The 25,296-nt window shown below is 40.5% G+C and overlaps 1 protein-coding gene across 1 annotated transcript in view; it reads left to right on the forward strand.

The window, feature by feature from the left end:
• Positions 1-225: 225 nt before the first annotated feature.
• CYP7B1 (cytochrome P450 family 7 subfamily B member 1) overlaps positions 226-25,296 on the forward strand; it is a 187,531-nt gene continuing 162,460 nt past the window's right edge. Inside the window, exon 1 of the mRNA XM_084618524.1 lies at positions 226-567. Coding sequence (XP_084474650.1) covers positions 323-567 — 245 coding nt within the window. The 5' untranslated portion in view covers positions 226-322. The remainder of the gene's footprint in view (positions 568-25,296) is intronic.

The raw sequence follows: 25,296 nt of genomic DNA on the forward strand, positions 1-25,296 counted from the left end.
TAAAGGGGCACTACTTTTGTGGGTCATTCTTGGATAGGTGGATCGTTACTAGAAGGTACATTCCCTGCCTCATTGACTCATTCCCTGGGACTTTTTAGGGCAGCAACGTATTTTTCATCTATTTCCCCTTCCCCGATGAGAGGGGCCACTTCCCCCACCCCCGGGCCTGAGGAAAGCAAAGACCCTGCGCCAGGGGGCGGGCGCATGCCCTCCTACAGGCCTGGCTGGCTGCCCGCCCGCCTCTCCTCGGGGCGGCAGCTGGGACAATCTTGGAGGGAGCGGCTCGCACAGTGGGTAGCCAAAGTTCGGCGGCGAGACGCCGATGCCAAACCCAGCCCCTGGCCGGGGGAGGATCGGAACGGGAGCTGCGGGCAAGGCAGGGATTTGCAGCAACAGACACAAACTTTCCCCTCCGAGGCGAGGCAGCCTTGGCGGCGGCGGCGGCGGGAAACGCGCCCGCTCCCTTAGCATGGCCCCCTGGGAGCTGCTGCCGCTCTACACCTACGGCCTTGCCATCGCCACGGCTCTGCTCCTCTGGGCGGCGTGCGCCTGCAGCAGGAGGAGGAGGTAAGGGGCGGGGGAGGAGGAGGCAGGCGCTGTACAGTGTTCGGAAGAGCCCGGGCGGGTTGTTTTTCCTGGAGGCTTTGTGCGAACGGGGGAGAGGGGTAAATACCCACATTTGTCCCCTTCCCCCCGGGTCCTTCGGGTAAGTGCCGCTCCGAGAGGGGAGACGGAGTCGAAAGGCGACAGCTCTGGCGCCGCCTGAGGCTGCGTTCCTGAGACCAGGTTTATCCTCCGACCTCCGCCCGGCCCCGGCCAGGGGAGGCGCTAAAAGTGATACAGCGGCACTGAGCTCCAGCGCCCGAGATCCCACTTGCAGGTCCCGAGTTGTTGCTTTTGGAGCAGCCTTTGGAGAGCCCAGTGTTACAGCCCTGGGTCTAGCACGCAGTAGTTTTAGAGCCAGAGGTTTTCTGTGGGTCTTCAAAGTTATATGTGAAATCCAGTGTAAGTAACAAACACCAAACTCCAAATGAGTGACATGAACATATGTCCCCTATTACAGTTGCAGTGCTAAAACCAGGTACTATTGTATTAGCTGAGTACTGTTGTCTAAAGGTTCCATGTACTGGTGTGAGGCAGGATCCGAATCCAAGTTTGAAACTTGGCACAGTTTTGAGAATTGAATGTACCCAGTGATCTGTGCAGGGCTGGGAGAAGTCTTAGAGCTGTAATTTTTAAGTGAAGTATTTGTGCAACATGCAGACACATGCATTATATTCAGGAATGTGCTGGACTGAAAATAAATCAAGAGGGCTGATTTCTTGTGCACCCACATCAAAATCAGTGGGAATTTAAGGTGTAAAAGCCATGTAGGGTCAGGCCTGTGGCATGTTTGCATGTAAAGTTCAATTACTAGGGGTATCACTTAGGCTTCATCCATACCCTAGCAAGAAAAACTGTGTGTAATATACCACACATAGACCAAATAGGCAATCCAGACTTTAGCGACCTGTCACATTCAGCCTCAGGTGAAGTTGTATGTCATGTTGGAGTCAGATATACGCCTATGTTGCTTGGTTATACTGCTGGCCTTCACTGCTTCTTTGCCCTCTTTTATTTACAGAGAGTGCTGATATAATAAAAAGAAAAGGAGTACTTGTGGCACCTTAGAGACTAACACATTTTTTTGAGCATAAGCTTTCGTGAGCTACAGCTCACTTCATCGGATGCATTTAGTGGAAAATACAGTGGGGAGATTTATATACCTAGAGAACATGAAACAATGGGTGTTACCATACACACTGTAAGGAGAAAGAAAAGGAGTACTAGTGGCACCTTAGAGACTAACCAATTTATTTGAGCATGAGCTTTCGTGAGCTACAGCTCACTTCACCGATGAAGTGAGCTGTAGCTCACGAAAGCTCATGCTCAAATAAATTGGTTAGTCTCTAAGGTGCCACAAGTACTCCTTTTCTTTTTGTGAATACAGACTAACACGGCTGTTACTCTGAAAACTGTAAGGAGAGTGATCACTTAAGGGGAGCTATTACCAGCAGGAGAGCAGGGTGCGGTGGGGGGAGAGGAGAAACCTTTTTGAAGTGATAATCAAGGTGGGCCATTTCCAGCAGTTGACAAGAATGTCTCAGGAATGGTGGGGGGGAATAAACATGGGGAAATAGTTTTACTTTGTGTAATGACCCATCCACTCCCAGTCTCTATTCAAGCCTAAGTTAATTGTATCCAGTTTGCAAATTAATTCCAATTCAGCAGTCTCTCGTTGGAGTCTGTTTTTTGAAGTTTTTTTGTTGAAGAATTGCAACTTTTAGGTCTGTAATCGAGTGACCAAAGAGATTGAAGTGTTCTCCAACTGGTTTTTGAATGTTATAATTCTTGAAGTCTGTTTTGTATCCATTGATTCTTTTACGTAGAGACTGTCAAGTTTGACCAATGTACGTGGGAGAGGGGCATTGCTGGCACATGATGGCATATAGCACATTGGTAGATGTGCAGGTGAACGAGCCTTTGATAGTGTGGCTGATGTGATTAGGCTCTATGATGGTGTCCCCTGAATAGATATGTGGACACAGCTGGCAACAGGCTTTGTTGCAAGGATAGGTTCATTACACAAAGTAAAACTATTTCCCCATGTTTATTTATGATGTTGAAACAGAGAAGATAAGTTGTGTTTCTTTTAGTTTCTCCAATTATGTTAGTTTTTGTTTCTTCCAACTAGAGAACTGGTGATTTCAAAGAAGGTACGTGGTCATATTTCTTCAATTCACCCCTTCTTGTCAACTGTTGAGAATAGGTGACTTCCATCTTGATTGAATTGGCACTGACCCCCCACTTGGTAAGGCAACTCCCATCTTTTCATGTGCTGTAATATATATATATGGCTTACTGTATTTTTCACTCCATGCATATGATGAAGTGGGTTTTAGCCCACGAAAGCTTGTGCCCAAATAAATTTGTTAGTCTCTCTAAGGTGCCACAAGGACTCCTCATTGTTGTTTCTCTGTGAACTGAATTCTTCAGTATTTGGATCAGTGCCTAAAACACCAATATACCTGACATTGGAAAGAACAAATCAAAACATCATCCACCTAGAATACTACAGATCCCTACACAGACCTTTCATACTAGCAGACTGCCTTGCTCCAATAAAATATGCAAAACTAAGGCAAATGTAAAGATTTTTTTTTAATCAAAAAGTGATGAGAAACTGCCACACTGAGAGAGGAAGGAGAAACATGGCAGAGATGGCATCACACTATACAGCAACTTGCCACTGCATCAGGAATGGATGCTGGTGACAAATGGACACAGGATCAAACCTCAGACCCAGTGTGTAGCCCCAGCCCTTGGCAACTTTAGTAACTGGTGTATAGCTTGTCATGCCAGTGAAGCCTTATTGAATTGAATGACTGAAAAATGATTCATATTTTATGAAGTCTCTTAGTTGACCATTACTATTGCATTTCAGACCGCATAGGAGTTTAAATGTCCTAATGATTGAGATAATTTTCTTTAATTCCTGTAACTCTCATGACCTGTTGCAGGGGTCACTGTCTTTTGAAGCTGCAGTTTTGCTCAAAGGTAAGGGGAGCACTGGCCCTAGTTCAGTTTAAGCACATGTTTAATTAAAGTACTATAAAAGTCAATGGGACTTAAGTGCTTTGCTGGTTAGGCATGGTTTGCTGAATTGGGGTCCTTTATTTGGAGTGGCTTATTAAAAAACTACAGTGTGCAAGATTTTGGTCTTAAATGTTTCTGAATTTAGTAGTTTTAATAGTTTGCTGTTACTTGCATAGTGCTATAGGTGTGCATTAGCTGTAATCAGATTTCAGGATAAGGTAAGTGCAGTTTCTTTGTTAAATTACTTAAATACTTTATTTGGGGATTGCAAAGGAAGGAAGAGGAGTTTCCCTTTTAATAAATGTTTATTTTGTGAATGCTGGCAATAATAGTAATAATAAATAATACAAAGGAAAAGCTGACTTCTAGCAGTCTTTGCCAAGGCTTAACATCAGAGATAGTGAAGAAACAGAACCAAGAACAAAGGTTGATTCAGTCACAGCAAATATTATTTTGGGTTAAACTTCAGTATCCGATGATGCTCCCTGCCTCCTGCATGCAACAAAGAGATATATCTCTTGTTGTGGAAGGAAGAAAGGCTGCTCTGGAGGAACTGGGCAGTTTGCTGGGGAAGTAATGTTTTTGTCTCCAGGGAGTTTCGTTTCTTTCCCCATTTCTCCCCCTTCAGAAACATTTCTAATGTGGAAAAAGCCGGTAGCACTTGCCATTTTATTGTGAAGATTATTCCCATTTATCTTCATAAAATTATTGAATCAGTATTGGCTTTCTAATTCTTTCTCCTCAAGCTGTTCTTCTCTGTGTGCAGATAATCTATCCAAGTAAGAGGTTAAACAGCAGATATCTTGCTTGCCTGACTCATGGCATAGTGCCACTGAAGTCATTGGGATTACTGTCCAAAGTAAGGTAAACAGAATCTGGCCCTTAATGATGTAAATTTAAAATCCTTGAGACAAACATTTCTTACCTATGGGTCTGATGCTGCAAATATGACAAGACCATGCTTACTACTATGATATCTGGAAATGTTATGATGGCTAAAAATATTAGATGTATGTGTCTGCTAAAATGATCGGCTGTGAAGTAGTTAACAAGGCTGACATTTTAATAGACAACAGTAGACTTCAGAGTAGCAGCCGTGTTAGTCTGTATTCGCAAAAAGAAAAGGAGTACTTGTGGCACCTTAGAGAGTTAACTCTTTGAGATGAATGAAAAAATATACAGCACATGTAACTCACGTGAACATAACCATGTAGCAATTTAAAAATTGCAATACTGGAGTAGACCAATGGTCCTTCCAATTCAATATACTGTCTCTGGTGATGGTCAGAACCTGTGCTTCAAAGAACCCTATAGTGGGTAATTATGGAATATATTTACCCCCAGGGACATTTCTTACTAACCCCCTCAGTTACAGCTTGACTGTGCCCTGAATCACATTTGTGTTCAACTTTAATCTCTTCATTAGTTCAGACTCCCTCCCAAAAAACAGACTGAAATGTAATCTTTCTCGAAGAGATCACCTTCCTGAGCCCAGACAGATATTTCTGAAAAGAAGTTATTTCATCTTTGTCTCCAGAACATCCTGTCCTTCTTTGTGACAAGTTGTGAGCCTGTTAACAGCTTTCTTACCAAGTGAATTGTAGTTCACGAGATGTCATCAGCCTGTCTTTTTTACCACTCTGCTAATTTAGGCAATATGTTAAGGTAGTTTTCTGTTTGAGGAAACATCAGGAATGACAGATTTTCTGGTATCCTAACCTCTGCTCTCGGGATCTCTTTCTCCTAACAACTTGCTTTTTATTGTATTTATTGCAAGGGCATTGAATGCATAGACATTTTCATGACCTGTGTGTTAGTTTCATCCTCCACACTTCTTATTGTCTTAGCCATCTCCACCCTAAAATTAATAGAACTAATGACTAATTAACTCTGTTTTAAGCAGGGAAGAGAAACATTTAAATTACTTAAATAACTATGAAATAATTTAGTTTTAAACAGTGTATTTATTATGTTTTTCAACATCTTGAATTCATTATTATGTTGAAAAGATGTAAGTTGTGGTTAAAATTTATTTCTTTGCATTCTTTTTCTGTTAGAGCTCAACAATGGTTGAGCAAATCTCTGCTCTTTTCAAGCTGTACAGTCTCAGTTCACTGGGCTTTCAGTTCTCAAGCAACTAGAAAAGGACTGTGGAGCTATTCTCTTGAGGATATTGCATAATGGTCTGTCTCATAAACAGTTTTTCAGTGCTTCTTCTCAGTCTGCTCAAAAAAGATCTGCGCCTAATGTATATCTAGGTTTATGTTTTTCATCTAGGTGTGGAGGATGGTATTATGGGAACAAGTAACATGCATCTTAGTAAGTGATGAATTTCACAAGAATCTATGATTTACAATATTCTTTGCTTAAGGTACACTGCCACCTAGCAACAGTTACTTTTTTCCCTCCCACTTTGTTTGACCTACTTCGTTCTGCTTTAATCTGTACTTTGTCTTGTCTTTGTTAATCTCTAGAAGTCATCCATATGTGCTTTACCGATTTTTGTACAGGAAATGCCATGGAAATAAAAAAAAAAAAGTGGTCATTTTTAGTTGCAAATAAGACCCAAAAATTATTAGCTTCTCATTGTAAACATTTTTTTTCACTTAAAAATCAATTCTGGTTTTGTCTTTCCAAAATTTGGATAGGAATCTCTGGCCATCTTTCTCCTTTAGGAAATGCTAACGGAACTTTGTTTTGCTTTATTCTTTTATCAGTTACTTATTGGAGAAAATTAATAAAATAAAGGGATAATTATTTTAATTTGTTATTTCGGTGCAAAATCAGTTCAGCCTTAACTATGGCATTGTGACTGGTGCCTCCATCCTATATATAGCACACCGTATTATACAGTGCACAGAATGTGTGGAGCAAACAAATGTTCCTGCCCCAAAAGATTGGCATTCTTAAAGCATGAGCCAGAACAAACAAACAGGGTAAAAAAGGGTAGAATGCCTCATAGAATAGATTGGTCTTTATTAAGCAATCTATAAAGGTACTTGACAAACTGTAATTGGGTGGTTATTTGAAGTGTAAGGGATGGTATGAAAGAAGGCACAGGGGGCAAATCTTAAGCCTGGTGGGCCTGGGCAGATACAAGGGGACAAATCTGTTTGCCCTGCTGGAGGCATAATAGTGGAAATGGCCACTTCAGCTGCTTAAGCACTGGTAATGTGATTTGGCTGTTCCTTGTCTGAGGCCCCAGGAAATGACATCTCCTGTTGTACTCCTCCCTGGGATGGTCTAGGAAGGATGGTTTTGCAGTTGGTAAAGGCATTGGACTGGGGCTCAGAAGATCTGGGCTGGCTGCTGGTTCTGTCACAAATATAATGTATCATCTTGGGAAAGTCATTTAGTCTCTCTCTGCCTCAGTTTCCCATCTGTAACATGGGGATAATAATGCTTTCCTACCTAATGATGTATTGGTTCTTGTGTCTGAATGACTCACAAAATACTCTAGAATACTCAAAATTGCTGGAATAACCACTTATGTCCCACCGCTCATGGGAATGGGAGGACAAGATATGCATAGCAGCAGATCCCTGACCAGTTAGTGACCTGTGTACTGTATTGCAGGGAATTCATAATAATTTATTTCTGGGGGAAAACCCCCACATCGTACCAATTCTACGAACAAACAGAATCAAGCTGTATGATGTTAAGGGTAAATACTTTGGCTTATGATGTTGCTCAATTCCTTTTGCCCCCATAGGTTTCTGTTGTTATGGGAAGTACTATCTGCAGGGCCGGTGCAAGGATATTTTGCACCCTAGGCGAAACTTCTACCTTGCGCCCCCCCCATCACCGCGCCCCCCGGAGCATCGCTTATTATAAACTTTCAAAAATGAATACTGCATAACGTGGCATTGTTCATTAATAAATTTTCAAGCCAAAGGTGTATTAATTCTAATTTCATTATTTAGTCTACATATTTAATGAAAATAAATGAATAACCTGACAATTGTTATTGTTTTCACTTTGCACAACATAGCATGGATCTTAAAATAAATCATTATACATCATACATTATACACAATACAGTGTCACAGAGTAACACGTTATAATTTAGAATTTATTTTTCCACGCTTTCAGTTTAGCAAATTTAGAAACAAGTTCTTCCAAGTCAATGCTGCGAGCAGTGTCATGTTCTATTGACAAGGTAGGTAGCCCAACAAGTCTTTGTTGAAACATTGATGAAATTTTATTCCTATCAGTTTTTTTCTTGTTCACAATTAAAAGTAAAGGATAGAGAATGCATGTCACTTACTAACTATGAGTCGCTATTGAATTTCATCAACTGTTTGATGTAAACATTGATTAAGAGATCATGATGACTTTTCCTTAAAATTAAGCAATGTTGATTGTAATTGGAAATACATCCTTTTTAGTCACATATACTTCCTTCTTTCATTCTTTCATATCAAAATCTACTACATTTTATTCTACCTTTAGAATATCCAGTTATTGTTGTTAATAACATTTATAAAATTAGAATGGCGGATACTCTGATATTGTCAGTTGTTGTATGACAAATTTGAACAACCTACAAACGCATATTCGTATATGATAAACATATACACTCAAATACTTAACGTACACACACAATTGACGCAAAGTATTAGCAAAATGAAGCAGCAGCAATTGTGAGAGTCTTAGATCTGAAACAACTCAACAAAAATAGTTAGCCTCGGTCAACAACCTCCGAAAACTAGTAAACTTAGCATGGTAAACAGCTGTCAGAATGGGTAATGGCTGCGTGCGACGAGAAAAATGACGTCATTGCCACTTTGTACTGTAGTGAAGCAGTACGCTTGTGCCCGCAATGCAGAACTGGCGTAGGCTATAGCTGTAATGTACGAGAGAATGACAAGTTAAAATGCAAGTTCAAGGACGCTTCTCTTTTTGTTATTCATTCGTTTTCCAGCAATAGTGTAAAAAAAAAAAAAAAATTTGGGCACTGCTTTTTGGTGTCCCCAAATCTTGGCGCCCTAGGTGGCTGCCTAGTTCGCCTAATGGTTACACCGGCCTTGACTGTCTGACGTAATTGCTTTATTAGTTAAAGCTGTTTGCCTTAATCATACAAATATTTGCTTATATATCATCACCAGCACCCTGGGTAAGTCATCAACAGCAGAGACTGAACCTTGGATCTCTGGATCTCAGTGCATGAGCGACTAGTGCCTGAGTGAAAAGACCCATCTCTCTTAGCCCAGGCTGTAGCTCATTGATTTCTAGGTGACCCTGCCACCACCAGAGAGGGACAGAGCACCACACCAAGTGGGGATGTCTTGAACCCTGTTCATCTTATTTATATGTTTCTATAAAATAAAACGGAAGACTTTTCCCAGTTCTGTATGTTGTCACTGGTTTAGCCTAGTGCATAGTAATGTGGGAAATGTAGAAGCTACAAGTGGTGACTACCATAAATGCAGTAGCTCTGTAACTCAAAGGATAAAATCTCATTGTATGAATTTAAGCAGTATCCCAAATGTGAATTGCCAGTTTTCTTTTAGAAGTGTCACACAGCAAGTGTATGGCAGAGCCAGGAATGGAACTCAGTTCTTGTGACTTCTAATCCCATGCTTTAACACTTGTCCATGTTTCCTGTCTAACACACTTAACATATGTGACATTACACTCTAATAGAGCAGTACATTTTTCAAATATTAAACACATTTTGAGTTCTGATTTAAAGTTGTGGTGTTCAGAGATTCCAAGGAACCACTGTGATCATCTAGTGACCTGATCTCCTGTATAACACAGGTTATAGGACTTCCCCAAAATAATTCCTGAAGTATATCTTTTTTAGAAAAAACATCCACAGTGGTGGAGAATTCACCATGACCCTTGGTAAACTGTTCCACTGGTGTTGTTTTATTTATCATCTTCTGATGTTTCTTGATAAATATACTTTTTCGACTAATATCCTTGTGCACTTCTGGGAAAATTTTAGCTGACCAGGAGTCCTGCAGTACAAGAGTTTTCTGTTTTCTGAACCACATGGAGCTTGGCTTTATTCCTTTCTCCACAAACTGGCTTTTTGAATGTTGCCAAGTTCTTCTGTTTCTTCGGCTTTGTTTGGCACATGTCGGGGAAAAAAAATATCTTGGCTTCCTTATAGAACATATCTTGTTCCTTCTTAACGGCTTGTACTTTCTCTCTTTTTGTAATTCAAATCAGAAAAAAATTGCTATGGTTGTGCTTCCATGATTTCAATTTTGTTGCAGTTTTCTGAGCAATATTCTGATGTTCTGAAACACTCTCTCTTTGTGGGCCTGATCGAGTGCCCACTGAATTTAATGGGAATATCTTCATTGACTTCAGTGAATATTAGATCAGGCTCTGATCAAAGGGTCAGTTCCACCACTCTGCTTGCAGATGTGAAGGGAACAAAGAAGAGCAAAATGGGGCTAAAAAGGGAGAATTGAGAGTGGCCCCCTTTGTAATATGCTCCTCCCTCCTTGGGAACATACTGCAACTTTGCAGGATCAGGTCTCTTGGGAGAAATTGGATCAGGGAGCAGATGTTCTACATATGCTATTCTGGGGACCTGTCAGACATTCAAGTGAATATTTGTCAGAAGCTGAGGGTACTCCCTGAGGTACTACCTTGTACTCCATGCCTACAGTCTCGCTCAAAGACATATGTCTATACTGAGGCTAGGAGTGTGCTTCCCAGTATGGATGGACAAACGTGCTAGCTCCACTCAACCTGGCACGCAAAAAATAGCAGTTTATCTGGGGATAGCATAGGCAACAGCTTAGGCTAGCTGTCTGAGTACAAACTTGCCCAGACCTCCTTGGTACATACTTGGGTGGCTAGCCTGAGCTGCCGCTCTGCTACACTGCTATTTTTAGTATACTAACTTGAGCAGAGCTAGTGTGTGTCTTTCTGCATGAGCTGGTAACCGTGCTCTCAGCTGTAGTGTAGACATACCCATAGATAATCAGTGGCATCATGGCTTCTGAGAATGGGCCAGGCAGCACCACGGAGGGTCAGCCCTTCTTTGTGCAGCTGGAACTCTCATTCCCTGAGGATCCCCAGGATACAGAGAATTTGAAGTCCACATCTCCTCCTCCTACTGCAGCTCACCAAATCCTGCCTCCCTTACAGGAGCTGTCATCAAACCTTTGCTAAGTGACTGTTGCAGAATTTTCTCGGGTCTCCTGTCCTCACTTTTAAGCTTTTAGTACAGGAGGATGCAATGCAGCAAAAGTCTTATTAAAAAAACTTTGGACCAAGCTTTACAACTTTGACTGGTATTAAAAATACAGTAAACGGGGAGTGGAGCCCTTTAAAATACCATGGACAAAAAAAATTATGAAACTGAGTTCAGCTTGATAGTGAGCTTTATCATTAATTTAAGAGCCAAAACCTTACAACAGCTTTGTAGTTAAAGCTGATTGAAACTTTGGGCACTAAATTGTTTTAATTGAAAACAAAATTCTCACCGTCATTTGTTAACATTGTTCAATTTTTTTATTATTTGCAAAAACTGTGTTGCCTTTTTAAATCTTCATTTAAAAATATCAAAAACATTATCAAAATGATTATTGACAATTTTTCATTTACCAAAAACTCCAGGTTTGAGTAAATGAATATTGTCAGTGTTTCTGATGATTATTTGTAAATAGTGGAAAAATTTAGAAAATATGATAAACGACTTCTTTTCAACACTTTGAATGAGATCATGTTCAAAATTTTGAATTTTGTTATACGCCTTTTGGATTATTAATAATAATTTATTATTGTTTTATATTATATTTTTTACCAACTCTAATTGTAGTTTTTAAAAAAAAATTAGAAACTCCTGAAGTTCAATTAAACCCAAACATAGATCGTATGGAAAATTCTTAGTTACAATGGCCAAACTCCCCTACTTCTGCCTCTCAAGCAATGCTCTGAGGAAAAGCACAATCTCTGAGGCAGCCTTATCTATCTGGCCTCGCCTACAGAGCTGCTAGGGAGAGCAGTTGTATTTTCCACTAGGGGTCTCACCAGTAGATGCTGCAGTAGGAATGCACTGAACCAGTACCTCCCCAGCTGTGCAGCTCTCTGCCCTTCCTGGTCAGTGCTGCCTATTTTCTGGGTTTCATTAACTCTCTGAAGACCCCCTCTGGTGGAGGGGTAGATTGTAGCCATGATGAATCGCTGTTCCTTCTCTCACTTGCTATAGTGTAACCCTAGATTGAAGCTAACTCTGTAACTTCCCCAAGTAGTTATGTAGTTTGAATGCAAAAGTACAACACTTACATGGATTTTGAAGTCATGGGGTGAAATCCTGACCCCACTGAAGTCAATGACAAAAATCCTATTGACTTCATTGGGGTCAGGATTTCACCCCTGATTTTCAGTCAGGTCCCAACCCCATGTTCTTTTTTGATGACACAATTTTGCCTTCACAAATGGTTGTACTTGTTTTTTTATGGTGAAAATATTACTAGATAGACATCTAATTCATTCCAGATGCAAAAATACACTCAGTTATTTGTGAATGCAGTTACACTAACAAAAATGAAGTCCATGAATTAAGTTGGCCTCTAAAATAGAAATGTATTGGTTCAGTTTGTAAGACAGATATAGAACATCATCACAAGCAGGTTTGATCTGGTTTCTGTGAGCTGGAATATCTATGCTGAATTTTCAGTGGACTTTGTACTGCTTCCGTGTTCCTTGGGATAGTTCTGTTTGTATTCGATATGATGGGAGTTTTTTATTGTTCCACTTGGTTGGATTGTTTTTTCCTTTTTTAAAAATTTTCAGATTTCAGAGTTAGTTTTTAGTGGTGATATGTGAAAGCTGCTTTCCCAATAAGCAGGTTTAATAGCCTTTCCTGTCTGCGTTTAATGGCCTGTTACCACATACTGAATGCCTATTCTTGCACATAAACTTCCTTTTAGAGGAGTGGATATAACGATGTGGGAGAAATTGAAGGGTATTTTTTGTAATTCAGGCATCATAGATGAGTCACGAATGGGGTTTTGGTAACCTAAGATATTTTAATTATCATGAACAAGATAATCTGCACCATAGTAAAATGGAGCATAGGAATGAAATTGCTGGGATGAGAGACTTATATTTGGGGTCAGTATTAGTTTCCACATACAAGTTTGAAACATGTACTGCTAATCTGATTGCATTGGGAATTACATGTCCATATCTGAGAGAGGAGCTTAGCCTACAGTACATGACAGTACAAAAAAGATATATGTACTTCTAAACAGCTAATGTCTTCAGAGTATGTGTGAATTGCACAAATTAATCCCTGGGCACTGAAGTGCAACAAACTGAGTTCAGAATTAGAACTCATTTGAAGGTCCAAGTGAAGATAATTAAGTTCATGTCATAGTTGGTTGCATATAATATTCTTGAAGGTTGGGTTAAGGTAGCTGTCAATGCTCAGGAGTGTCAGAATTGTTAACAGTTGTGTTGGATAATCTCCTCACATCAATAGTTGCTTGCACAATACCTGGCTTATGGTGAGTAGAGAACTGCACTTTTGATATCGCCACTTTATTGTAAAAAATATGATTCACTTCCAAGGGAAGAGAATGAGTAAATGAGTCAGCATTTTTGATTTCTACAATCTGTAAAGATATAGTTTGTCATACTATGTGTAGTGGAAACTGTATTGATGTGCAGTAAATACTATGATATTAGGCCAAACTTGTACACTATATATAGTATAATATGAAAAAAAAAGTGTTATTCTTTTGAACTTCCTTTGATATTGTACAGAATCACATCAGATACAATATATTCTAGGCCTTAACACTGAGTTTGGTACTATCAAAATCCTAAACCAAAGAGGTGCATCCCTCCTGTTTGGGCTGAGAGGATAATAGCTCAAAAGAGAGCACTGAGAATCCACTGAACCTTCCCCCGCTGCCCTCCTGTCTGGCTTCTTGGTACAGTTTAAATAAACAGGACATAGCTTCCCAGTTTCCTCCAGAAATAGACTCAGATTTTAAGGCAAAAAAGAGACCATTGTGACTATCTAGTCTTACTTTGTGCATAGCAAAGGTCATTGCTGGTAGTTCCTTCATCAAGCTCAGTAATTTGTGGTAGAGTGTTAGCATATTTTTAGAAAGATAGTCAATCTTGTTTTCAAGATTTCAAGTAATGAAGAATGTAGCTCCATGCCTCCGTAATGTTCCAATGGTTAATTACCCTTATTGAGTGGGAGGTAAAGTCCTCCCCAAGGAGTGAATGTCTTTTAATTGCTAAAGGGACTTAATTTAAAAAAAAAAAGATGAAGAAAGATACTTTTGGATGCCACTGTATGCTAACAGGGCCATATTCTGTGTAACATTTTGCATGTTGATGTTGTAAATAAATATTTTTCATTTTACACTGACTCCTGCTGGATGTAGGCTGGATAATTCAGACATTTAACAGCGCTTGCCAAGTCAAATCACCAAGAGTTGACACCATTTGCTCTTTGTTCCCTTTTCCTCACCAAGAACATAAGCTTGGATCAATGTTTGTGTTTATTGCCTTATTCATTGTGTAAAGCAGAGCTCTTTGTTGTTGTTTTTTTGGGATTTGCCAGTTTTTTAACTGAGGCCATGCAGACAGAGATACTTAAGGTTGTGTGAATATGAACCAGATGAACCACGGCTTCATTTTCATTTAGTGAAAACATTTAGAAATACTGTTCAGTTTATTTTGTACAGTGTCTGGGTTATTGTAAATACTACTGAGACTCCTGTTTAGGAGCCAGGAACACTTGTGCTATCTTGCCTTTGAGTTGTGCCTTAACAGTTACAGAGACTCAAATGGACAATTTACAGTTGGAATATGACTTGCAAAATGACTAATATTACAGTTAAAAGATGTCAGATGTTTTTAATCAAAATGAAAACAGGAAGATTTTTTTTTTTTTGCAATTGCAAATGTTAACAGATAAAAGATAATGAGTTGATTTGATGTGTCAGTTTGTTTCTATCACCACACCGTGTAAAATGAATCTGATATAACTCTTTTAGTGCTAGATTATTAGTGATAGTAGTGCTCTCCAAGAATAAGATCTTGGTCATTGGCACTAAGAGGTTGGTGAATAAAAATTCCACACATGGCTGTGGTTTAAGTGAATAGCTGCAGCATTGTATATTGTGTGAAACTGGAAATCCCAATACTTGTTACTTGGTAATAACATTACTCTAGAGTGGTTACCCCTGTCAAACAGTAACTATAGTAGGACCCAAACCAGACTAGTACCCCAATGTTTCCTGCCCAATGAGATATACGTCTCAGCTGAAATCCTTCAACCAGCCCCTTCCTCATGGGAAGGATTGGCCAGGGACAAAGGGTCTTTAATGTGTGTTTGATGGCAAAATACCTCCTTCACCTGTGGCCCCCTATTCCAGCCCCGTATTCAGGTATAGGATGAGCTTCAGCCTCAATAAGCACTAATACAACAGAGGGCTTCTTTTTCCATAAACTTGTGACAAATACCAAATTAATGCTAAGAAAACACCAACGTACTGAAATTCCTTCCCCACTCCTGTTGGTGGCCAGTGTTTCCTCCAAGGAGAAGGACTGAAGCATTTATATCCCACTAGAGGATTAAATTTCCTTGCTCATGGCAAAGTCAGTGCAGAGTATGGTAGTTAGAATTTTCCCTTCTCGGGCCTGCTGCCCTGCTTACTCCCACCCCGCCCAGTAAACACTATTTAGCATTCTGAATTTCTCTAATTTCTCCGAGTCTGTGTTTGTACAGCACTTAGCATAATAGGGCTCCCTATACTTACTTAGGCCTTTGAGTGCTACTGTAATTCAAATGATAATTATATTATCATGTGACTACAGAGTTCATATGTCATGTACTGTTAACTTTTTTCAATAAAAGTTAAAAATCTGTGTTTATCAGTGATTGGTTTTCAGCAGGCTCCATACATCAACTTGTTTGCCAGTAGATATTGAGAAATGCTTTCTTTCTGTTCTCTGAATAGTGACTCATTCCTTTTTGGGATATTTACTGTTCACCAAATTCACTATAATATATAATACCTGTCCTTATCATTTCCCATTGTTCTGCTTAGCAGAGAGGCTAAACTAATGAGACCCCGCCCCCTGTGCTCCATTTGAGTGGGTTCTGATGATTGCTTCTATCACTGTAACCTGTAAGGGGACTTTCTAAAGACACAATGACAATAAAAAATTAAGTTCCTTTGTTGGTGAGCCACCTGGTAATTCCACCTGGATCTTAACATAGCTGTCAAAAGGCATGAGTGACTCATTGATGGCCATCTCCTCTAATCTTCCTCTATTCCCATTTATTTTCTACTACAGCACTTTCAGTTGCACCCCATCAACTGAGAAAACAAAACAAAAAATTAGCAAATGTCTAGATCCAGGAGGAGCCACTGCAGGAGAAGAGTGAGTGGATGGGTTCAGTTTGCATCCTGCTCCTCCCTTCCGCTGCAGCCTCTGGCTGTTCTCCATTCCCTTCCATATGCTCATGTCTTCACTTTTGTTGTTCCCTCTGTGCCTGATCAGCAGGTGGTTTAGAGGAGGGGAAGAGATGCTCCAAGAAGTCAAACTACAACTTTTTCTTAAAACAATGCTACCCCAAATCAGAGTGCAGGGTTGGGGGAAGGAGAGGAGTGAGGAGAAACCCATAACAACATTCTGTCAGCCCTCACTCTGGTGAAGCCTCCCACAACCCAACCTGATGTACAACTCTAATCTGTACAACCTCTACCAATTAGCCTGCTCACCCAGCACATCAGTTATCCACCCAGGGGTTCTTGTTTGACCCTGACCTCACAAATTTTGTCATCTGCAAGGGATTATGGGGTTTGAGTAGTGTTAGCAAGAAACCACAGGCGAATGTTAAGCCACAAGAGAGGGATGTTGGGAACCACCAGTGTATCTAGCAATGTACATACGGGAAAGTGCACCCACCACCACTCTCAAACAAACTGAGCTCTGTGTTTAGCTGCACATGCTCTTTTTGGGCCTGACTATAATGGATCTTCTTTCAACACATTTTTTTAATATCTGCAAATATTTATGTAACCCCCCTTTCCTCCCTGGGTTACTCGGGAGCAGGCAACACTCACCTGTGTGCCTATTGTTGTTCACATTAAAGAAGATCCTGAGTATTCCCATGGTGTTGTTGGAGAGGTAGAAATCCTCTATTCGCCCCTCTGCTGCAGTTCCTTTATTCCTAAAGGAATTTAAAATTGGCGGTGCCGCCACCGGGCTGGCCCCCATACGCACTCAACGGTGTGCCTTGGGAACCTCCAGGAATAAAGTTATTCTAATAAATAATAATAATAATATAATCTGTGACAAGGGTGTAACTCAAAAATACCAATTATAAATAATATACATCCAATATACTTAAATTAGAGTTAGCACACCTTTATTTAACAATTTAACAAATCAGGGTATAAAAGTCTAAGATTATATGTCACTACTAATTTAAATCCACAAGAGGCAGTTGAGTAAAATCAATTAACAAATATAGTATACAATAATAAATGAAACTTATGTATCTGGCATTTACACTGTCACCATTTACCCCACCCCAGAGTGTACACGCCTCTGGATTTCAGAGTTCTAGATGCTTGCTTGCATGGGTGCGCTTGAAGATCTGCAGCTGGAAACAGTGCTCTGTTGGGTCTGTGTATCAGTCCAGCCAAGGCAGCAAGCTGCATAACCCCTCTGATGACTGGAGCTGGCCCCACCAAATGTCAGCAGCTCTGGGTCCTGGTTCGGTGGGAAGATCACTCTGCTTCTCCTCAGACTCAGTCTCTCTGCTGTGTCCCTTCCCTTGCAAGTACTTTGCCAAACCAGAGTGGGGATTACTCACAGTTCCTTCACTGCAGGCCCACCTTAGTCAGCTCTAGGCACAGCAACAGTCTCTGCTCTGACTGCAGTGAAGCCACTAACAGCCTCTGAGGCTTCCTGCTCGATCAGAGCCCCTGCAGGCTCTCAGTAGCAGCTTCTGGCTTCCTAGCAGCAGCTCCTGGTACAGGCAGAGCTCCACAGCAGCAATCTCCCTCCTTTTCCAAAAATGGAGTCCACCGCCTGTTCTCCCTGCACAAGGAAATCTCTACCTCTTTCTCCAAGGCATCATGGGAGTTGTAGTCTAAGGCTAGATTTCAGCATACCGGCTTTTCTCCTGGAACACTCCCTATAAAGTTCAGAGGCCCCTCTAGCAAAGGGTGCCTACATTTATAAATTGCTGTATACTGGTACTCAAAAATAATTATGTAATTTTGCATTAATGTAATCATTTTTTGTGGGGTTTGTTTATTTTTGTGTGTGGCAAGAAATTGTGACTTGAGCTACTCCATGATGATTTTTTATTTTTCTGAGTTTATTAAGACTAGCTTCAAGATCCCCCACTTTTTTTCTAGAACACCAAACTACTATATGGCTTCCACTCTTCCATCCATGGTACCATTGATTTCTACGTTTCTGATAATTTTTATGGCAGGCCCTTCTTGACATCAGCTAAATCTTATTGACTGGTTGATCATACAGGTGTTCAACAGTTTTAGACAGAGACAAAGATCAGTACATTTAAGATTTCCTTGATCTTTTTTGGAGCTTCCTGTCATTCACTCTTGTAATTTATGTGTTTATCACCAGTTTATATGGGAGCATGCTTCTCTTGATTGCTACAAACTTTGTGGTTCTGGTACAAATGACATTTCCTTCAATTACAAACTTCAGGTCAGAATAAACACAGTCTTATGAGGCCTCAGTAGACCAAATCCTTCCAAACCACTCTAAGGATTGGGGCCTTCTATGGACCAGGGGATCAGTCCATTTTCTGGATCAGGAAGAAAGCTCTGAATCAGCTTAAAACGCAGGCTTTTATTCAAAAGGCTTTTCTTTGTTTGTTGGTCTCTGGAGAATCCAGATTGAACTACATCCTACAATAGTTTAGGAACTAGCTGAAGCAATCTTGGAAGCATTAGTGATCATCTTCAGTAACTCATGATGGATGGGTGAGGGCCCTGAGGACTGGAGAAGAGCAAAATAGTACCTATCTTTAAAAGTGGGAACAAAGAGGACCTGGGGAATTATAAACCAGTCAGTCTAACTTCAATACCTAGAAAAGTACTGGAACAAATTATTAAACAATTTGTAAGCAGCTGTAAACAATTTGTAATCGTAATTAATTTCATTAATGATTACGAAAATGGAGTGAAGAGTATGCTTATAAAATTTGCAGATGACACAAAGTTGGGAAGGATGGGTTGCAAGCATTTTAGAGGACACTATTAGAAATTAAAATGATCTTGACAAATTGGAGAATTAGTCTGAATTCAACAGGATGAAATTCAATAAAGACAAGTGCAAAGTACTTCATTTAGGAAGGAAAAATCAAATGCACAAATACAAAATGGGGAATAACTGGCTAAAAACTAGTATTGTAGAAAAGGATCTGGAGGTGATAGCAGATCACAAATGAAATATGAGCCAACCAGGTGATACAGTTGCAAAAAAGGCTAAAGGAGTATTGTGTGTAAGACATGGGAGGTAACTGTCCAGCTCTGCTTGGCACTGGGGAATCCATAGCTGGAGAATTGTGTCCAGTTCTGGGTGAAACACTTTAGGAAAGATGAAGACGATTTGTAGAGAGTCCAGAAGAGAGCAACAAAAACAATTAAGAAGTTTAGAAACCTGACATGAAGAAAAGTTAAAAAAACTGGGCATGTTTAGTCTTGAGAAAAGAAGACTGGTGGTGGAGCTGCTAGCAGTTTTCAAATATGCTAAGGACTCTTTATAAAGAGCACTGTGATCAATTGTTTTCCATGTCCACTGAAGGTAGGACAAGATGTAATGGGCTTAATCTGCAGCAAGGGAGATGTAGATTAGGTATTAGGAAAATCTTTCCAACTATAAGGATAATTAAGTACTGAAATAGGCTTCCAAGGGAGGTTGTAGAATCCCCATCATTGAAGGTTTTTAGAACAGGTTAGACAAACGTTTTTCAGCGATGGTCTAGATATACCTGGTCCTGCCTCAGTGCAGTGGGCTGGACTGGATAACCTCTTGGGGTCCCTTCCACTGCTACATTTCTATGATTCTGTGATCGTTGTTGGAAAATAGCTCAATTTTAAATTGAATTTTCAAAAGCAACTTACTTTTTTTGTTATTTTGTACAAAATATCCTTCTTTTGGGAACTATGTTTTCATACTGGAAGGATAAGATAAAATTGTAGCAAAGAAACTGGCAGAACCATTACTCTTTTACTTGGAATGTACATATTGTTAAATAATGTATTTAAACTCCTTTTGTAAGGCTCTGTGGATTTATCAGGCCCCTTTTCCTTCCTCCCAAGGGAGACAGTTTTTTTTTTTTCTTGTCAAAAGAAAAGGCTACCAACTACAACTGATAGGTAGTCAGGGTGATGGAGAAATCCTCTTCCTCTACTTTTTTTCTATACTTCTGTCTTTCACCTGTCCTAATTTTGTAATGTGAGAAACTGAAATATAAGCGTTAAATCAGCTTCTAGTTTTACTTTCTAATCTAAACTTTACTTCAGAAAAACTGCCCAGCTAAAACATGAGAGCTGCAGCCAAGCTAGAAGATGATGGCTGTACAGTTCTAGAAGATTAAGTTTAGACTAGAAAGTTAAACTAGGATTTAGTTTAAGGATCAAAATTTAGTTTCTTATACTGCAAAATTGAAGATCTGGAGACAGAAGAGAGGCTAGCTGGGGAGACGAGATGAGATTAAAATGACTTGGGTTACTCCCAGAGATGATTTATGTGTGATGGGAGCATATTGAGCCATAAAGGATCCATCAGGGAACCTCATAAACCGGGTCCTACCAATTTCACGGCCATGAAAAACGTGTCACAGACCATGAAATTAAAATAAGCCCTTCCCCATGAAATCTCCCCCTTGCTTCTGGGACCGCCTCAGCCAGGGTGCTCCTAGTTGCAAGTCCTGGCTGGGCTGGGGAGGGACAGGACTTGTCCTTCCCTTGCATGCTCCTCCTCGGGGGAGGAGAGGAGATCAGATTCACCTCTGATTTCCTCCCCCTGCTGCAGGAAGCTCCGGTGCAGCACCCAGAGGTTCCTGCAGCTGGAGGAGGCTTGGGGTGCTTGTAGGTTGGTGGCTAAAATTCCTAATGTGTAGACCAGTGGTTCCCAAACTTGTTCCGCTGCTCCCATTGGCCTGGAGCAGCAAACTGCAGCCACTGGGAGTCGTGATTGGCCGAACCTGCGGACGTGGCAGGTAAACAAACCGGCCTGGCCCGCCAGGGGCTTTCCCTGCACGAGCGGTGGAACAAGTTTGGGAACCACTGGTGTAGACAAAGCCTCAATGAAAACTTTAGTTTTTAGTTGTGAACATTTAAAGTGCTTGGAAAGTTCAGGAGTGATGTATACTATATACACTGTATATGTCCCTTTGAAGTTATTAAACTCTGTTTAAAGTGTAGGATGATTCATAAGGACTTGAGAGATGTCTGTTATTTTCTGATACCTAACAACCCATGTAAATTGCTGTTATTCAGATGGAGGTACCTGGCACATAGCTCTCTCTAAAAAGCTTATCTAAATCATTCTAACTCTCTGCCTCTTTGTCACTGTTAGGAGTGCTGTAGAGACAAAAAGCCTGGTTCTGATTTCACTTACAACAGTTTTAACATTGCTGTACCCCCATTGACCTCAACTGCTCCATTGACTTCAGCAGAGTTATACCTGATTTACATCAGTAATTAGAATCAAGCCCAGCATGTACATCTCCTGTGGTATAGTGAACAGCTCACTTTGCTTAACAGTGATTCCTCCTCTGGCTGGTTAAGAAAGCTCTTCCTTGGTGAGGAGGATGTTACTAGTGATGCTTACCTCAAAGTTGAGCAGAGCGTTGGTTTCTGAAGTGTGATGGAATCTTTAGGTCTTTGTCAGGAGTGAAAAATAAAGAACTTCCAAGGAGCAGGGGGAATAGAAGATTATTGACATAGTTAGTCTTCTAGTGGTTCAAAATAAAAGGTTATAGTACATAAATATTAGAGTAATTTCATTTCCAAGGTATTTAAAATGATTTGCAATAATTACTGCCAAAATTATTTGAAATTAGTAGAAATTTGAAACAAAGAAGTTCAATAGAGCTTGGTTTGTCATACCTTCTTTTTCTCATAATTCTTTTTGCTGGACAAAATTACTACAAGATTTAGATAAAGCTAGTGTGAGTGCCCCATAACATCAAAATAAGTTAGATTCATTTTTTGGAAGCTAACCCTTATTCCTTAGCTTACCAGTTTCTCTGTGCCCATTCATGGCTATCATGATCCACCAATAAATACAGACGATACATGATGTTGGGAACATATGATGCAAAAGGTGTCTGTAACCTCAAGCTTTCATGAAAAGACATCAGTTATAAACTATTTTTTTCCTTCTCTACCAACACCCTCAAGGGAGTGGCATCGTTTGATGGGGTGGCTGGTCGTTTTATGTTTTTTGTTTTTTTTTTTCCCTGGGACAGGAACACTTCTCCCTCTGTTCATCGTTAAAGTGTCAGCATTGTTGTGTAAGTATTATTATGTATCCTACACAAATTTTCAAACCTGTATAATCTGTGATTTATGTGACTTTATGGCAGGGAAAACAAATGGCTTTGTCAGTTTGATTTTAGTACCTCAAGAAACTGTAACTATAAAAATTAGTTAGCATTCAAATCAACTACTAGAGTGGGTTTGTTGAGCTAACGTTCTTTATTGCTGTGTTTTTAACTTTGTTAGAAATCAGAGGGGTATGTTTTTGTGGCACTAATATATAACTCTAAATTTTCAAAGCATTGCATGGTGTTTTAACCACATATCCCTCATTGACTTTTATGCATGGCTAGAATCCCACAATACTGAATGAAGTCAATGGAAGTTTTAACAGTTGCAAGATCAAGGAAAGAGGAGATGAAGGTCTGAATGAGGATTTGAGTAGTGGAGGAGTCGACATATTGACATACATGCACAAGAGTGTTGTGGAGATAGTGGTACATTTTCAGACGTGGAATATGTGGAAGAAGAAGAGTTTGTTCAGAGTTGGCGAGAATACAAACATTAGACATTTTTTGAGGGAAATAAGAGGTCTGAGGCTAGAGAGAGGTGATAGATGTGAACGTGTTGAAAAATACTCTTTTTAGTGGAGGAATTGTGTTTACTTGATCAAGTTGGAGGGGATGGATAGGAAGGAATCATTAAAGCTTTCAAAAGATATGTACAGCATAATATTATCTGTCTAAAATGGGTAGTTATTAAGAGTAAAGGAGCAATTGCAGTAGTAGCTGACCAATGAAGAGAAGGACCTAATGGTGGTGGTGATATAATTATTAATTTTATTATACCTTATACTTGCTGGCTCTCTAAATATATTTCTGGAATGCCTCACTCTTGCACATCACAGATAATGCAACTCGGGCACTCTGTGTACAGTGAGACTTCCTGGCATTTATGATGTCACATACTAGGAAGTGCCAAGAAGATTTCCCAACAAGAAAAGAAAATTCTGAAAATATTAATTAAGTCAACTACTTGTGCTGAATGTCCCCTATAGCCTTGTGAGTAGGGGCATTCTGAAGAAAAATCTGTGCTTAACTCGGTTTTCAGTTTTGCTTTGTAGTTCACCTTAAAATGTTCGCTTGTCAAAAGAGAACAGCCCTCCTCTCTACCTTGAGAGTGAACATGTCCTATCTCTTTAATTAAATATCCAGTACACTGCTTCACTCTGTTGATAATGTCATTTAATCCAAAATAATGAAAAATAGAAGAGAAAAATGTTTTGCATGTGCATTAAGGCCAAATGTCTACATGGTTCTGGCACATTTTCTTAAAGAAAGGAACAGGTTGCATCTCCTCTAATGCTGAAAGAACTAGAGATATTGATTGAGCTGCCATTTACAAAGAACAATTAAATGTGACTATGTGAATTAATTCCAGACATTTTGGTACATCTGCAATTTTAACAACCCTCTCTAAGAATGTCAGAGGGTCAGCCGTGTTAGTCTGTATCCACAAAAACAACAAGGAGTCTGGTGGCACCTTAAAGACTAACAGATTTATTTGGGCATAAGCTTTCGTGGGTAAAACACCCACTTCTTCAGATGCATGGAGTGAAAATTACAGATGCAGGCATTATATACTGACACATGAAGGGAAGGGAGTTGCCTCACAGACAGGGCCAATTCGATCAGAGTGGATGTAGTCCACTCCCAATAATAGATGAGGAGGTGTCAATTCCAGGAGAGGCAAAGCTGGTTTTGTAATGAGCCAGCCACTCCCAGTCCCCATTCAAGCCCAAATTAATGGTGAATTTGCAAATGAATTTTAGTTCTGCTGTTTCTCTTTGAAGTCTGTTTCTGAAGTATTTTTGTTCAAGTATAGCTACTTTCAAATCTGTTATAGACTGTCCAGGAAGATTGAAGTGTTCTCCTACTGGCTTTTGTATGGTTACCATTCCTGATGTCCAATTTGTGTCCATTTATTCTTTTACATTGGGACTATCCGGTTTGGCCAATGTACATGGCAGAGGGGCTTTGCTGGCATATATAACATTAGTAGATGTGCAGGTGAATGAGCCTCTGATGGTGTGGCTGATGTGGTTGGGTCCTCTGATGCTGTTGCTAGAGTAGATATGGGGACAGAGTAGGTAATGAGGTTTTCTACAGGGATTGGCGGTGTGGTGTGTAGTTGCTGGTGGGTATTTGCTTCAGGTTAGGGGGCTGTCTGTAAGCGAGGACTGGCCTGCCTCCCAAGGTCCGTGAGATTGAGGGATTGTTTTCCAGGATAGGTTGTAAGAATCTCTCTAAGAATGAGATTCACCCAGGGCTGAGGGCCAGCACAAGAGTTCTGTGGTGCTTATCCACAGGGGTGGCACAGGCAGAATTGCTGCTTAAGGGAACTTCTGCGTCTCTGTGCACTGGGAGGGGACATGAGGGACTTTGTGCTCATCCTGTTTAGGCTGCCATGGAGAAATAGGGCTAGATTAATGCAATCCAGGCACCTTGTCTCACCACTCTAAGGACCTCTTGTGGTCCTGTTCCCATGCCATAGCCCCAACCTTGCCTGAAGTGACAGTGGCAGGGGTCACCCACAAAATAACCATCTGATGGGGGCCCACCATCACTCCATTCTGGGCATGATGGAGTCCTCCGGCTCCCCCAGCGACAGCTCTCTGATGTTAAGTGGGCTTGGTTGTGTTCCAGAAGAGTGAAGACTCAGCCCCCACCTATTCTCAGTGTTCTAGAAGTACCACAGTGGGGTGGTGGCAGATAAGGTCACACGCAATTCTTTGCTGCAATGGTATTTGTGGAGACTGCCAGAGTGATAGGTTTCGGAGTTGATGTGAAGGGGGTGATCCGCACCTCTCAGAGCTATTATTTTGGGCATTCTGCAAACACCCCTGTGATGGTTATGCATAGTCATGGTTTTGAACATTTCTTCACCAACATGAGTGCTAGAAACTCAATTTTTTAAAAATTTAAAGTTGAGATTCTGATGTTATCACCAGACTCCAGGAGCCAAAGCCCTGAACACAGGCCTGTAGTGCCTATGTCTTAATCTGGGTCCTTGAAGAAGGGGCTTTTTGATTTGTGCTTATGTGGCTGCATTGGGAATGGGCGACTGTGACGGCTGGGTCACGGAAACCCCCTTGGGAACTGCTACCTGATGTGCTGAGACTACC

Source organism: Lepidochelys olivacea (assembly GCF_965140295.1).
Source record: "Lepidochelys olivacea isolate rLepOli2 genome assembly, chromosome: 2".
NCBI classification, from domain to species: Eukaryota; Metazoa; Chordata; order Testudines; family Cheloniidae; genus Lepidochelys; species Lepidochelys olivacea.